The sequence below is a fragment of the Ambystoma mexicanum genome, chromosome 7p (genome assembly GCF_040938575.1).
Source record: "Ambystoma mexicanum isolate Mex_15411 chromosome 7p, UKY_AmexF1_1, whole genome shotgun sequence".
Lineage (NCBI taxonomy): Eukaryota > Metazoa > Chordata > Amphibia > Caudata > Ambystomatidae > Ambystoma > Ambystoma mexicanum.
In genome coordinates this window covers 189,892,978-189,909,517 of record NC_090939.1, presented here as the reverse complement: position 1 = coordinate 189,909,517, position 16,540 = coordinate 189,892,978, and the positions used below count along the sequence as shown (strand labels likewise).

The 16,540-nt window shown below is 43.8% G+C and overlaps 1 protein-coding gene across 1 annotated transcript in view; it reads left to right on the top strand.

Annotated features, from left to right (window-relative positions):
• FAM3B (FAM3 metabolism regulating signaling molecule B) overlaps window positions 1-13,292 on the top strand; it is a 455,943-nt gene extending 442,651 nt beyond the window's left edge. Inside the window, exon 8 of the mRNA XM_069636046.1 lies at window positions 13,063-13,292. Within this exon, the coding sequence (XP_069492147.1) occupies window positions 13,063-13,152 (90 nt within the window). The 3' untranslated portion in view covers window positions 13,153-13,292. The remainder of the gene's footprint in view (window positions 1-13,062) is intronic.
• Window positions 13,293-16,540: the final 3,248 nt, after the last annotated feature.

The following is a 16,540-nucleotide window of genomic DNA, read 5'->3' as shown; positions in this document are numbered from 1 at the left end:
AGCAGCAGAGCAAAGCAACTGTTACGCTCACCTGGTCTCTGCAGGGGCGTTGGGGCACTGTTGGAGCCCTCCCTCGACTTGGCTCCCCTGTATCGACTATCTTCCCCAGCGGCTGCAGAGTATGCTGTTCTGGATGCTGGTGTTGCCCCTGTGAGAAGATGAGGCAATCGGAATGGCGTGGGCGTGTCACAAATTCCCTCGACCCTTTCGTGCCAAAATGTAGTGCGCAAGAGTTTTCCCATGCAAGCTCACCTGTTTTGTAATGCTGGGCTCTCCGTTCTGCTTCCTTCAGCAGGGGCACGTAGAGTGGACCTAGTTGCTTCACTGGTCCGAAATGGCGGTGATCCAGACCGGCTGCGACCAATCCACTTGGAAGGCAAGTCTTTTTGTTATGATTGTTTGTTTATCATAATGTATTTGGCAGTGAGTCTTTTGCCTTGATTGTAAAATAATAATAATTCTTGTAATGTCTCTTCTTGTCCCAATAGGTGTGGAGATGGTAGATCGGAATTGTGGAGTGGATCTGGGGATTCCCTTGAGGATGATGGAGCTCTCAAATCAACAGGTAAGTTGGCCGTTGTAACGGAGTTCCAAACTCAGGTATGGAGCGGCAAAGTGTTCGTTATTTATAAGAGTCTGGATGCTCGAAGGCCGTTCCGCAGCCCCAGATGAAGATACCGCGAAGATGAAGAAAAGAGGAGCTCCCGCGTCGCTGGATGTCCAGATCGGGTGAGGAAGGACTCCGATGGCAATGGAACGCAGGTAGGGTGCGCACACAGCGATGGAGCGGCTGGTATAAGGTAAGGTGCGCCTTCAGCGATGGAGGGGTTGGAATAAGGTAAGGTGTGCCTTCCGTGATGGAGTTGCAGGATTCAGGTAAGATGGTCTTCAGAGGTGGAGGAACAGGAACCAAGCTGAGGAACAGCAGTAAGCGTCATGCTGCAAAGCAGAATAACGCGAAGCGGGGGCATGTGGTTGGGCTGGCCTTTAATAGGCTGGCTCTGGCCCCTCCCTTTGGCCCTGCCTTGTGGCTCCACCTTGCCCCTCCCAGGGATTCTTGCACGTGCCTCCCAATGATGTTTTATGGCCACCCCCCGGCCTCGATGCACGTGCCTTAGGCACAGAGTGTGCAAAGCACACTTTTCCATGAGCCTGGCGCCAGAGGCAACGAATAAAAGGTGCGCTCCTTAAAACCCAAGCTGGGTCTGACCTTCCTGGCTATCCCGCCCACTGTAGCTCTATACAGCGAATTCGACCAGAGGAGGGGTCCTGGCTTGAAGTTTGGGCAAACTGGTTGGCCCCACCAGCTCAAGGGAAGAAGATTCCTGGAGGATCCTCTGTCTTTGGAGTTTGAAGAGTCGGACCTGCAGCAGGGCTTTACCGGGCGGTTCAGTCGTTGTAGAGGTACTCTTCTGTCAGCTCCTCGTCTGTTTTTTCGTTTCAGTGGCGCCTCTGCCTTTCCAGTCCCAGAGACCTGCTTTTTATGCGGTTTTCCCCCATTCACACAGCCTGGCTGTCAATCACACAGCAGGGTGGCTGTCCTGGCAAGGACAGTCACCCAGCCAATCAAACAGAAGTGCGACTTGGGTTACCAAGGGAACCCATGGCAGGGGTCCTAAGACCCCTCCCTCACATCCTGCCTACCCAGACTTTCAGGCGCCTTAAGGAGGGCTTCTGTGCAGAAGCCTGCAAAAAGACGGTGAACAAAGGAACCAAACCTGGTTTGGCGTGCAGAGTAAAACACGAGAAAGACTTATACAAAAAGAAATGGCGAATAAACTCAGCCGGAGCCAAAATAAAATATATTTGGTCAATCGGGTTTATGTTCGAGGCTAATAAAATAGCCTTAAACAGTACCATGGTTATTTAAGAAAAACGCGGTATGAAAAATAGGTTAGTTACCACTGCCACCAGTCAAGTCTTGATGTAAAGGGAGCGAAACAGTGCTCCAAGAGAAACGGACAAAAAGGGATAAGAATTAACCCTTTCCAATACTCCATGTAAAATGGGGTGTACTGGGTCTGTGGTTTAAAGAGACTACATAAAGTTAATGGCAACTTTACATGTTTCTGGGAGACCGGAGTCAGTCCCTGAAAAATGGAGTCTGTGGGAAGTCTGAAAGACAACCGTGTGTCACTGCACTGAAGGTGCTGTGTAACACACACAAAGATGATGCCCATGGATTAGGTGAGGCTCCAGAGCCCAAGGTCACACAATTGGTAAAAACACATGCAGTAAAATACAGGTAAGAGTGGGAAAAAGGCTCACACTCTTACCAGGTGAAAAAATAAACCCTAGAAATCCAGCAAGGCTGCTGAAGGACTCGGTAGGTAAGGGAAATTAGCCATTTTGGAGAATTCTACCTAAAACACGATACTGGCTGGAGACTTTAATATGAATTGCATATTTAAAACAGACCCCCGGCCTCTAGCACGCTAACCCGTTGGTTAGACAATATGTCGCAAAGACAGCTTATGATTATAAATGGGACCGCCACAAATGATAATCCTCCTAAAAAATACCTGGACCTGAAATAAGCAAGTCGCTCTCATAGACTGTACATACATCGATCACAATCTCTTTGCTATGATTGATGACTTTTAAATTAAACCTTCTTTCCACCCAGCATTGGCATCATCAAATGGCAGAAACCGTCAGGTCCATTAGAAGAGCTTTGTTCCCATCTTGACTATCCATTGGATATTCTCAATCCAGAAATAGTTTATTCAGGTGGCCTTTATGTTGCTGCCTTGCGTAGCTTTAAATCAGCTGACTGTGCAATATCCATACCTATGATCATGAATTGCACACTAAAAGAGCTGCCTGTCGCTCAGTCAAGCTAGCTATTTCTGCTTGTAAATAGACCTGTAAAACTAAAATGATTACAAACTATTTACAAAAACTGGATCAAAAGTAGGAAAGCGTCAATGATCCAACATGATGCTGAGCTCATGCTTCCTTCTCTTGCATCAAAAACCTCGGCTCTGATGTGAATAAAGCGAATAATGTCACGCAAACGCTGATTCAAATAAATGCAATTCCAGAGGAAATGTGGGTCCAGAACTATCGTACCATATATGCCATCTGTCATGCCAAACGGAGCAAAGCACTGTAGTGATGGGAGGCTCTGATATCACCTTTAATGTGGAAGATATATGTTATATTTATAAACTTAGCAACTCTAGAGCTCCGGGTCCGGATGGACTCAGTAATGCTATATTAAAGTCCAATCCTGAAGCCTGGGCCAATATTCCGATGAGCATCTTTACCAGAGTTTTAAAAACAGACAAAAACTCCCCTCCCCCCCACCCCTCGTGGTGCAAGTCAGTTATCATCCCAATGTATAAAAAGGGTTGATTGTCCACTTCTGTCAAACTACAGACCAATTGCCCTGCTTGATATCCCAGGTAAAATATTTGCTCAGCTAGTGTTAAGAGACCTACATCTTTGGATGCAAGCAGCAAAACCTTGACCCCTTTCAAACCGGTTTTGTTTCTGGACTGGGAACTGGCATTAATGTGCAGATTTTGCATGCAATTAAATCGTCTGGCTTCCAGACAAATCAATCAGTCTATATGGCATTTATAGACTTCCAAATGGCGTTTGATTCGATATCCTGAGAACTGCTGTTTGACAAGCTAAGGAAAGCCAACTGCTCTGCCTATATTCTCTTCTGGATTATGCAGTTTCATACTAACACCATGGTACAAATACACATGACATTGCAAGGAAGGTTATCTGCCCCTATTCCTACATATTGTGGGTTAATACAAGGCTATATTTTGTCTTCTGCATTATTTAATTTCTTCATTTCAGACATGCGATTATTATCTGCTGGGTTTATCTCAGACCCGCTGAAGCTTGGCCCATTTGCAATACCCTGGCTGTTTTATGCAGACCACTTGGTCTTGCTAGCCAACACGCCCAGGGGGTTGCATTTTCCACTATGTACCCTTGCAAAAAGTCAATGAATATCGTTATTTAGGGCTGAACACCAATAATCATGTATCTGATCGTTCGTATATATTGGAAATAACTAGAAAAATTCATACAGCTGCAGCCCAGTCCACCATTCCTCATGCGAGGTATGGTACATTTTCAGTCTTGCCTCCTCTGACATTCCACAGACAAAAGGTTGTTCCAATCATTATTTACGGCGCTGAATGTAGAACGTGGTGCCCCAAAATCTTTTGGTTGTGAATCGAAGGCTATTTTTGGGCGCATGTTTTGCGATTGACGAAGTCCCAACCCATGTGCATTATAAGACATGAACTAGGCCTTTTATCCTTGAACAGCCCATACCATTGGTAAATGGTTACCTTGAATAGGAAGTATTTTGTGCCATCTAATACTGATTCCTTACTGCATGTCTTATCAACATACGTTCATGTCTCGAAGCATGCAATGATAACCTCATGAAAACAAAGTACTAACGTATATATCTGCTGATATATCGGACAAACTACTTATAACAAGCCAAAGCAAAGGGTAAACGTTGGCAATATGATTGGATCTGCAGCAGGGAGCAGTGTCAGGCGTATCAAACCTTTCAATACGATCAATTCCATCTCAAGCGGTTTAATGTAGTAGAAACATATTTGCTGAAATTTCCCTCCCCACAATAAAGAAATCTATTTTTAAGATTCCAGCTCAACTTATAGGAAACAAGAGATATTCTGGCCAAACGCAAAAAAAATTCTAAAGATAACTGTTGTAGATTTTGTCGGTGCTCTGATCAACCTGAGGCTCTGAAACATGTTAGTTTCCTGTCCTGTTTTACTTGTGAAGCGCAAAATAAGCTTTCAGCATTTTTTTGGCGATGCTGCATTGACACATGATGCATTGTGGGAAGGTCTGTTCAATAGTCAACGGGTGTCTGTAAGGATTGCTGTTGTAAACTTTCTGAAATCGCTTAACCTAACTTAAGTTGATTTATTTTACTTGTATTTTGGTTCTTGTCATTACTGCTGATGCTTAGAAGACATTTTTTTTATCTGCCTAACCAATTCTTCATTTTGGTTTTTGTAAATCTAATAAACTATCAACTATGAAATTATCTACAATTTATCTTTATTCAGGGAGTTTTCCTTAGTTAGTTTTTGTTTTAAAATTGTGAAATATGTTTACAAAGCTATTTAATTGTATTCAAAATGTTTCCTTTGCAATCGTTTCTTTATTTGGTAATGCGCACCAAACCCTTAGGTAGCTGGGTGCAGCAGTTACAAGGATACTTGAAGCTTAGTTACAGAATACAGACAAATACATAGATCATAAACATTCATATTACATACAGTTAGGGTGGGGAGTACACAATGCTTGGTGGTTACATAGATGGGGCAAATGGATGTAGATATACGTAAATGCACAGGTTTATACAAAGATCAGAGTCCAGATAGTAAGCCGTTTTTTAGATGTCATTAGATCGCAGCCAGTTCTGCAAATTGCATCTGAAACTAGAGTAAGGTTGTTACACTCTGATGGAAGCAGGCAACACATTCCAGGAGAGAGCAGCTTTGACAGGGAAGCTGGTTGCACCTGCTTTGGAGAGTCTGAATCTAGGAATTTCCAGGCAGAGGTGGTTGCAGGCTCTGGTGTGGTGCGTTTTTCTAGTCAGTCTGGCAGAGAGATAAGGGGAAGCAGGGTTGTTGAGACATTTGAAGGTGAGGGATGCCATTTTGAGTAGTATCCTGTCGCTAATTTTTAACCAGTGCTTGTCTCTTCTGTGATTGGAAATATGCTCTCTTCGTGGTATATTCAGGGCTGCTCTCAGAGCATTATTTTGTAGTATTTAATTTTATTGATAGTGCTTTTGTTAGAGCCAGCATTTAAGGCATTACAATTGTCTAGCTTAAACATTATGAATGCATTGGCGAGTGTGATGCAGCTGGGTTTGGATAAAAAGGGTCTGCAAACCCTAATTAATTTACAGGTATAGGCTGTGGATGAGGCCATGGAGCTAACTCGTTTTTTTAATGATAGTGTAGAATCCAAGTAAAAACCTAGTGTTTTTACCTGAGTAACTACTTTGATTACGTTGCCATCGATGGTAAATCGGCATAGTTGGGGATTAGTTTTTTTAGGTTGGAGTCAGAGCCCAATATAGTCATTCAGGCAGAGTCCATGTGAGGCCACCCATGCCTGAATGAGGAGGTGTGTCCTGTTTACCAAAGCCATGTCTTCGACAAAGTTTCCCGAGAGGGGAATGTGGATCTGAGTGTATTTGGCATAATTAGTAGTAGATGTGACACCCAATCGGTGAAGTGTGTCGAAGAGTGGCTTGGTAAAGATATTATACATTGTCGGTGAGACTCATTAACCTTGTGGAACACCACAGGTAATTTGGGTTGGGTCTGCTGAGGCTGACAGGGAGAACACTCTCATTTTACGGTTAGCTAGGAAGAATTGAACCCAGGCTATAGCTTCACTGGAGGTGCGTAGCTGATGCTCGATGTCCGCATAACACTGCATGATCCACCAGGTCAAAGGCTGCCAGAAGGTGGAGGAGGAGTAGCATACCTGTTTTACCTTTTATTCTTCAACTCGTCGATTTGTGTCTTTGAGTCAATTAACACCGTTTCAGTCCCATGTTGTGGTCTGAATCCGGACTGGTGTGATCCTAAAAGGTGGTTTGCCTCCAAATAAGTTTGGATTTGGAGGTAGGCTACTCTATCAATAATTTTGAGGAGAAAGGGAACCTTTATGATAGCCTTAGTTGGTGGGGATGGACGGGTCTAGTGTCTGTTTTTTAAGAAGTGGTAGTACCCACGATTCTTTAAGGTTGATCGGGACGGTACTTCAGTTAAAGGAAGCGTTAATTAGCTTAGAGATAAAAGGTGCTAACTCTCTGGCTGCATCCTTAATTATTTGTGCTGGGCAACTGTTTTCCTGGCAATTGGAGGGTTTCAAGGAGAGTATAACCTTTTCACTATCCAATAAGGAGATATTGGTGAATCTGAAAGGTGTATTCATGATGGGTGTAGTGATGGGAGGGATGGGGTGCGTCTCAGCGGGGCACAAGGAGGCTTTTTTGACAGCTATTTTAGTCTGCAGAGTGGCTATTTTATTGTTCATCTTTCGGGACGGACATTATCTGTGGCTGGAATGGAGTTTTCCATTTCACGAAGGATAGTGAAGAGCTCGTTAGTGTTGGAGTTTGCTTTGGAGATTCTTTTATTGAATGTATTTCTTTTGGTAAATATTTCCTTTTTGTACATATTGGCGAAGTTTTTTAAAGTAGTTTTGTTCTCAATTGTGGGGGAGTGTCTCCAGATGGCTTGGAGTTTCCTCTTTTGGAGTCTTAATTCTTTAAGCTGGGGAGTGAATGACGTATTAAGATGAGACTTTTGTTTACTTTTACGGAGTTTAGTAGGCGCAATGGTATCAAGGGCCTTCGTGGAAGTAGTTTTTCCACAGTGATGTCTTTTTTGCTTCTGGTGGGGAGCGGTGGTGCTATTTCAGTGTTTTTCTGTTTTGGTGGCAGTTGAGGTTGATTAGATAGTGGTCAGTCCAAGGTTGGGGGGTTATTTTAGTGATGGCACAGTTTAGATTGGCTACCCAGTCTAAAGTACGCCCTTTTATGTGCTAAGGGGTGAGGACTTTTTGGGTCAGGCCATGATCAGTCGGGATGGTTTCAATGGACTGGGCATGCTTGTCCAAGTTGAAGTCACCTAGCAGTAGGAGCTGTGAGGCGTCCTTGATGATGTTGGTAAGGAGGCTGGATAGGTCTTCTTCAAAGGTGCCGATTGGACCAGAAGGTCTATATACTAAGAAAATAGTTAAAGTACTATTGTCAGAGATTGGGAGTTTGGCTGTGAGTAGCTCACAGGATTTGAATTTGGTGGGTGTGGTCAGCCTTAACGCTAGTTTAGTTTTAGCTATGATGGCAAGGCCGCCCCCTCTGGCATTAGGCCTTTCCACGCTAAGTATTTGGTAGCCCTGTGGTATGGCTAACATGAGGGCTGGGCCCGCTGCGTCATGAAGCCAGGTTTCAGTCACAGCTAAGGTGTCTAAATCATCCATAGAGAGTATATCTGCTATTTTTGTGGTGTGCGCCATGAGGGATCTGGCATTGATGATGGCTCCTGTGATAGTTGTCGGTTTGTTCTGACCTTGGGTAGAGGAGGGTCTGTGTTTGGGGTAGTTTGCTTTGGAGTGAGTTTTGTACACAGAAACTAAGGCTGCTAGTCGGGATCGTAGATCCGGGGCAGTCTCTTATAAGGGCACAGAGAATTATTGGTCATATAAACGTTAGTTGAATCTTAGTAGTGGGCATGGTTTAGTTTGGCCATAAGGATTAATTAAACCCCAGAGGTGAGTACAGCCAGAACAGGTGAGGCGGTATCAGGTAGGGCAGGTGCTAGATGGCTATGCTGGCTAAATAGGCAGTTTAGTTCAATGCAATAGACAGTACAAGGTTGCAAGACTAGGTAAATTCAGTACAAGGTCAATGGGTAGGTTCAGATCAGTATCACTGGTCAGTATATGCTGGCAACAGAAGGCGAGTTTAGTACACAATCGGTGGCAGTATATATTAACATGTGGGCAGGTTCAGCTCATAATGCTTATTGAGAGTACATTCAGTTCAAAATCAATAGGCAATATGTGTTAGCACACGTGGGCAAGTTCAGTTCAGAGTCGGTGGCATTATATGCTAACAAGTGGGCAAGTACAACTCACAATCAATCAACCGTATATGCTTATTGAGAGTACATTCAGTTCAAAATCAATGGGCAATGTGAACTAGCAAGAGTAGGCAGGTTCGGTTTAGAGTCAAATGACAGTTTATGCTGAACACAGACTAGTTCCAATGGGTTTAAGAACACAGTAGGCTAGTTCAATTTAGGCACAAGCTATGCAATATGCTGTTCAAAGGACCATAGTATAAGGTGGTTTATCGTGGCAGTGTTCATTCAGATATAGTCCGTATTTGCAGTAACAAATAGACTAGCTTATACAAGACACATTCAGAAGGCACGACAGGCAAAATTGCAAATATGGCATAATCATGTATAGAGCGCAAAGGTTTTAATTCACGTTCCCAGCTACAATATGAGGCCTTGTATAAACGTGTGGTCTGTACAATTGTCTTATGGAAAGAAACGGTAGGTGACATCAGTTACAGGCGGTGCTGTGTCACGAATTGAATATAAATAGATAATAGATGTGCAGTAGTTTGTTAATAGAAAAATAAGAACACACTTGATTACTTGAGATGTCTATTAGAAGAGAGTCAGAAGTTTTCAGTGTAAATGACCAGTGTACCTTGTTAAGAAGCGTCCGTCCAGTTCCTCGGAGACTGTTAGTCAGGCAGGATGCTGCGAATGCATGCAATACTGATTGTTAGCCTGTAGAATTGCAGGGGAGATAGTAAGGTTGCAACTCTGAGGTCAGGGGGCAAAGAGTCACGCCGCACGTCGGCACTAACAGGGGTCTTGTGTGTGTGTGTGGGTCTTTGGTGGGGACCGGCGTTCGCCTGCCGCTCCCTATTGGTCCTTTTGACGCGGTGATGGACCAATCGTGACGGCACCCTGTTCCCAGCAAGGAAGTCGGGCGTACCTTTCAAGGCTGTGCGGTGAGTCCGCCATCTTAGATTCTTGCTGCAGCGCTGTGTGTGCTGATTACACACCGATGACCGGGCTGCTGTAGAAAGGCCTTAAATACTGTAGGCCGTGCAGCGCTGATATCTGGGCATCATATGGGATAATTTAGGTGCCGAAGAAATGCGGGCACAAAAAATTAATCGAGCGCTTTATCATAAGCGTGTGGAAGCCTCATAAGGCTTACCTTGTTTGTACTTCATATGTAACGTTTTTGTTTTGTATGTAAAACTATTGAAAGGTGAATTTATTCAGCCATAGCAATAACAAAATCAAAAAAAATATGTGGAAAAAATATTGACACATTGGAAAAGCCTATCAAAAATAATGAAGTACAGTTTCACCTTACCAGGCGGCACACAAGGGTAGTGTGGTTGCAATTGTTTTAGTTGTGCCAGACTGCAAAGTGCCACCTATTAACCATGGGTAGTAGTGGATTGCTATAGGCACATGTTGGCAGCAGATTGAATAGCATCACCAATTGATGGTTTATGGTGCTACAAACTTGATATCCAAAGTTAGAAGCCTATGATGATGCACTCCTTCACACCATATGTTTGGGCCAGGTTCCACAGCGTTGCTCAATTCCATGTTACCTAGGTCAGAATGGTGGCCTACCCATATAGATGTGAAAGGTGCCATCGTCATTATTTGTTGGCCATGTTTCATGGAGCAGACTGCTTTTTTTTCAAAAGTATGAGAAAACACATACATGTAACACATCAGTGGAACCAATATCAATGAACTAGGCAGGGTAGACTAAATGATATCTTACAGGCAACATTTTACACAGTATTCCAGGCTTTCACCAAATGACCAATCCTATGCACTCAGAAGCAGTTTTGCTAATTTTTCAGGAACCGGCAGGCCTCTTTGTATTGCGCATCTCCCGCTTTAACTTAATCAGCTGATTCAGCATGGGCAAGGATGCTTAATTTTTCTAGTCACCCAAAATATTTTTGGTTGCATTTAACTATGCATTACACGTGAAACGCAGTGGTACTGGTCAGTATAATGAAACAAAAAGCATTCTGCAGCTCTAGTCCTAACTTACACGGTAGCTCAGGTTTTTACAAAATGGCTTCTTCCTTGTATTGCACGTCTCTCTCTGTAACCTTATCTGCTGTTTTAGCATGGGATGCCGGGTGGGCAGTGTTGCATCATATTTGTTACAGAACATATGTTTCCATGTTTAGTCTTGCATTACTTGTGCCACATATTTACCGTATGTGGTATTGTACTGTAAAAGCCTCATGGAAACAAAAAATGCTGATGCCTGGGGCTTGCATGCGCTATACAAATGCACAAGTAAATAAAATAAATAAAAGCATCATGCAACAAATGAAAGTCTATCCCCAATGTGGACAGTTACACTAGTTACACTAGCACCATAAAGTGAAAAAAGATCACTACCAGGCAGCTTGAAAAAAATAATGAAACCCTTTAAACTGGTGAAGGAATGGCTGAATGGTGCAGCTCCAATGGCCCTTATGAAATCGGCACTGCAGAGTGTTGGGCAGGATGCACTGGTGAAGCAAGACCAAGCAGCTGAGCTGACTGGTATGAGAGCCCCTTTCCTTATGTATCTTCATTAGCACTCCCCGGTACCGAGCAAAGCTCATGCCAGCCAGACCTACAACCTCAATGTTTAGGGCCCTATATTCAATTTGTATTCGGAGATCAGCTTAATCTGTAATTTTATACAATTTTCTCCTGTTTTTTTACTTGCAACCTTTCAGTGGTTTTAGTTTTTCCATTGTGTTCTATTATTTATAAACCTTATTTTCTTTATTTCATAACAATTTTGCGTTATGCTTGCTGTTCCTTGCATACCCCCCTCATCTCTTGCAAGGCTAAGCCTTGATCTCAGCCAAGCTACCAACAGGGAGAGCCTAGCTCACCTTGGAAAGTCTTATGTCTCAACTCTATAAATAGTTGGATTAGGGCCTTTTAGAGGCATAGGTAAAGCAAATGTATTTTTTTAATCTTCTCTATCTGTCCTGATAGCGCCTTGTGCCTACCCATAATCGTGTGCGCGCACACAGTCACAAACACACACACGCACGCACAGACAATAAAGGTTTTTAGGAACAAACAGCGTGTGTTGTATGCAGTTTGCTTGCTTCTCTTACACTTCCCAGCTAGAAATCATGAGACTAGAGTGCCCCAAACACAACCCATACTGTCCTGATATCATAAAATATCACTCATGGTTTAGTAATGTTGGAAATTAGGTCTCGCTATTGTCTTCTAAAGTGTGTTCGCAAGGTTAATAGGAATATAACCATAGGTGGTTTACTTTTGTAGCGTGTTTTGGAGTCAAGAGTTTGATCTCAAAAGTTGACAGTCATGTTAGCCTGTGTCTAAACCTGAAACAATTAGCCGCAAACTCTCCTGCTGCATATGTTTTTGACCTGGGGTGGTATCAATTGTTGTCCAGTCGTGCAGTACAGAACTTTGGGGTGCCTTGTTTTTGATCAGCTGTGTTGCATTAAATACACCCCAGAGAATACAGGTTTACTGATGGCCAGTTCAGTGTGATTGCAGGATCGCCTCAGCTGGGAGATCGGATTAGGAGCTTTCTGTAGCCAGACCACCACTGGTAAGAAAGATACATAACTTGTACCCGACGGAGGGGGTGCGGCAGCCTCTCAGCCAATGAGGAGGCTCAGAACCAGGCATTACCAGCGGTAATCCGCTCCGAGCCGCCTCACAGCTCGAGGCTGCCATCTTCCCCCACCGGGGAACGAAGTAAGTGTGGTATTTCCCCTCTCCCTTCCCTCCTCCCCAACCACAGAATTCTATCCCTGCCCCCACACCCCACCACTCCCACTTACCTTCTTTTCAGTCCGTTTCGGGAGCAGACGTGCTTGGAAAACTTCTGTCCCCAGCGCGTCTGCTCCTGATCTCCGACAACACAGTCTCTACTCTCCTTTCCATGGCAGCCATATTTTTTTTGTTTACTTTTTTCAATGGCGGCTATGGAAACGAACTCTGTTTTCCCTTCCTCGGGGGTCATTTTTTTTACTTCATTTTTTTGTTGTTGTTTTGTTCGGTTCCGAAACGCTGGAGCGTTTCGGAACAGAAAGAAAATGCTTTTAGTACCCCGGTCTTACGGGCCGGGGTACTAATAGCAATAAGTCCCGAACAGGGGGACATTACCACCTGAAGTGGTAATGCCCCGAGCCCCTGCTCGGGGCTTATGGCTTAAGTAGATTCAAACATTTGCAATATACCTGCCCCCCCATCCTTGTGGTCTAATATTGGAGCTTTATGGGACTCGTATTCTAAATAAGGTTGTGTTAACTACGTGAATCCACACCTGTGCCAGTGATGTATTTGTCGTGTATCTAAAAAGTCTATTCTGTTGGGATCAGGTTATTGTCATAAAAAAATGGCACTATGCCATTGGTTTGTGTTTCACAAAATGAATGCTGTTTTTTTTTTTTTCTTCTTTTCCTTCCAGATCAATCACTCGGATAACAACAAGAACCGCTACTCCGGATGGCCAGCCGAAATCCAAATAGAAGGCTGCTTGCCAAGAAATTTAAAATGAGTATGAATACCTCCAAAATGAAAACGTCTCCCCAGAGTTCCATTTATTTTATGGTCATTCTTCAGCTTTGTTTAAGATGTAAACCAAATGTTAAGTAATACTTTTAAGGACTTACTAAAGAAATCTGTAAATATTTTTCATCCTGTTTCGTGTCATTTATTGTACTTCAGTACTAAGAGTGTCTAATCACAAGATAGAAACTATGTATTTAAATTACTATGTCACAAGCATGGAATGAGCTCAGACAGCGTGGGAGCTGCTGCCGGCGACCCCTGCGGTCTTCGCCCTTTAGCTGTCTTCTTCTGCCTCCCTGCCAGTGTAAAGTATTTGTAGGACACGGCACAGTTGAAATTCAGACACAGGTGTGGGGGAAGGGTGAAGCGGGAGATGGGACAGTCAGGGCATGAGGGGGCAACTCTGATTCAGTACCACACCATGCCCACCTCCACAGCTCCCACATGATGGGTATAATCTTTCCTGATTGGAGTCATCCACATAGTTCTCAACTTACATGCTTTTGGTGGGTGTCACCCACCTTGCAATCAGCTGACTCGCCCACCAAGCCCCCTATACTCCCATTCACTTAGATGGGATTGCACCCGCCCCAAGAAAAATCTTGATCTTGAAAGGTTGAGCGCTATGGATCCATACATGCCTTAATGTGTGATGTTGTGTGGTGTCCATATGACTTTGTATGTACATTACGCCAGTTACGTTCTTTAAGTAGGCTCGCGCCACAAAAAACATGGCAGAACGTTTTGGGTTCAGGCTAAGAGCTGTTACGGAAACCTGTGCCAAGTCATTGTGGAGTCCAGACCCATTAAGAACAGGGACAGGGCTTTAGGTCTCTGACAGCAGAATCCCTCTGATACGGACCTGCAAGAGCTGAAGCAGTCCACTGTCCCAACATGCATCTTATTGCGACCAGTTGCCACAACCAATGTCACCCATGTGCTTCCCTCACTTTCACCTACCTCACAGCATAGCTGCCACTATCCCATCATTTTCCATTATGGCAATACCACTACTCGGCTATCTCCAGCAAAATAGTAATTATCAGTGAAAAGAAGATGAAGATACTGAAAACAAATCGAGGACTACAGTATTGCCCGTTGTCCAATGCTGCTCTTTTCATGTTTTCACTACTTTTCTCACAGAGCAGTGTGATGAATGACCAGGGTATACGATTCAAAGTCAATGCCAGGTTTATTATAAAAACAGAAAATGAAGGGATTAGGTTAACAAATGTCCCTTGATGAGAATTCAACATAATTCAAACAAATCGGGCTTTTCTAAAGGCCCGTGGACTTCAGCCTTCCCTCTCTCCCTTAGGCCTCACATTCTCAACAAAAAGTCACTTAGCCTTTGGAGTTTTAAGTGCTTTGCACTCCTTGGTGGTTGTAGTCACTTGCTTTGCATCTGTAGGTAGTGTCCGGATGCCACACGTCCTCTTCAGGGAATACCTTCACCACTTCCACCTTGGGCCATCTTGACAGGAGCCAAAAGTCAGACACTTTAAGATACCTTGCTGGACCAAGGTGGGGGCTGGGGTTGTTAAGCTTAACCCCTTGACAGCCAGTCAGAGGCCCACTTGGGTCTTACTCCTCCACCAAGCTAGGCGTCTCTCCAGGAGCTCAGGTCTTGTTCAGTTCTTGGTCTGGTTGCCACTCTTGTTAGTCACCTACTACTCCTTATCCATTTTACCATCCTGAAAGGAGGAAACAATATGACCCAACGACATAGAACGTTAGGGAAATGTAATATCAATAAGGGTTTTAAGACGAACTGAAATTGATGAGTGGAATCAAATATTTATAGGAATATATGCCCACATTATGTCTTGTCTTATTTTCTTTTCCCCCTCTAACGTGACACGCCGCTGACCTTGCTTTTGACTGGTACGTTCATTATCTATTATGTGCAACAATCATGATGAATGTTGTAAGAAGTTGATTTGTTAGTCCTGAAGAAGACCAAGAGTGAAAGGTCAAAACACGTGTTGGCATTAACTATAGGATTGTTAAAGCATTTTAACATCATTTGGAAAATTGCTAAGGTGACAAAAATTGTAAGGGTGTCAAGACCTAAAGGCAATAATTGTACAATTGTCAAGATTGAGAAGATATAAACTGGAAACTATCTATAAATTGCACATGATGTACCTATTAAAAAGTTCTTTAGTGTTTGGCACACTGGGAAGGCTTAGTCTTAATGAAACATGTATGAGTCATTTGAGTGACAAACTTACATTTTGAAATAACTTTTTGGAGTTTTGGAATAAGTCTGAAAGTTAGGGTTAAAATACATGATTCCATACACAATGAACCATAAAATGAGGCCTAGGGCGGGGTTAAAGCGTGAATTTGTATCTGTGTTAGGGAGAATTCTCATTTCATGGCTAATTTCCCTTACCTATAAGAGTCCCCCAGCAGCTTTGCTGGATTTGAAGGGTTTGTTTCCTTTTCCTGCTAAGAGTGAGACTCTTTTTCCTACACTTAGGCATTTTTGCTATGTGTGTTCTAGGCTATTTTTGTGTTTAATGTCTATGGGATTTTCTCAACCCCATAGGTACCATCTTTATTCACATGTGTTACACAGCACCCTCAGTGCAGTGACACAGGGGTGTCGTAGCGACCCCCAAACATAGACTCCATACCCTGGGACTGACTACTGTCTCCCAGGGCAAGTAAAGTCCCAATTGACTTTACTAGTCAATTCCTATGAACTAAACCAGTACAACCCATCTTGCTATGGAGGTACTGGAAAGGGTTAATAGTTTTTCCCTTATGTTCATTTTCGAGAGGGTACCGTACAGTCCCTCTCTCAAAAGTTTCTGGCTGGGGGCAGTGGTTACTACCGTAAATATTCGACCGCAAATATTTCCCTATGGGATTTTCCCATTGTTCGAGGCTACCACTTTTCCTGACAGCCTCTAACATACCGCTGGTGCATTTTAATATTAACTTAACTTCTTTCTCGTGTCTTCCTCTAAACTCCTAACCCAGGTCGGGGATCCTTTGTTCGTTTTTTGGCGGGCTTCTGCCGAGAAGCCCTCCTTTCGGCGCCACGGAGTCTGGGGTGGGTCCATTGTGTGGGAGGGGGAGTAGGGCCCCTGGACAGGGTTGCCTCAGCAAACCATGTCACACTCTATCCTGATAGAATCCAGAGTCTCCCGCCAAGATGACCACTCCACTGTGTGAGTGACAGCTAGGCTGTATGAATGGGGATCTTTTTGCATAAAAGCAGAGTCCTGAGGACTGGAAAGGCAAGACGTTGCCACTGGAACTAAGAAGCCAAAGAGGAGAGAAGCCAAAGACATCTGCAATGACTGAACCACCGGTGAAGCCCTGCTGCAGCGTCTCACCCCTTTTCTCCACACGACGAGAGA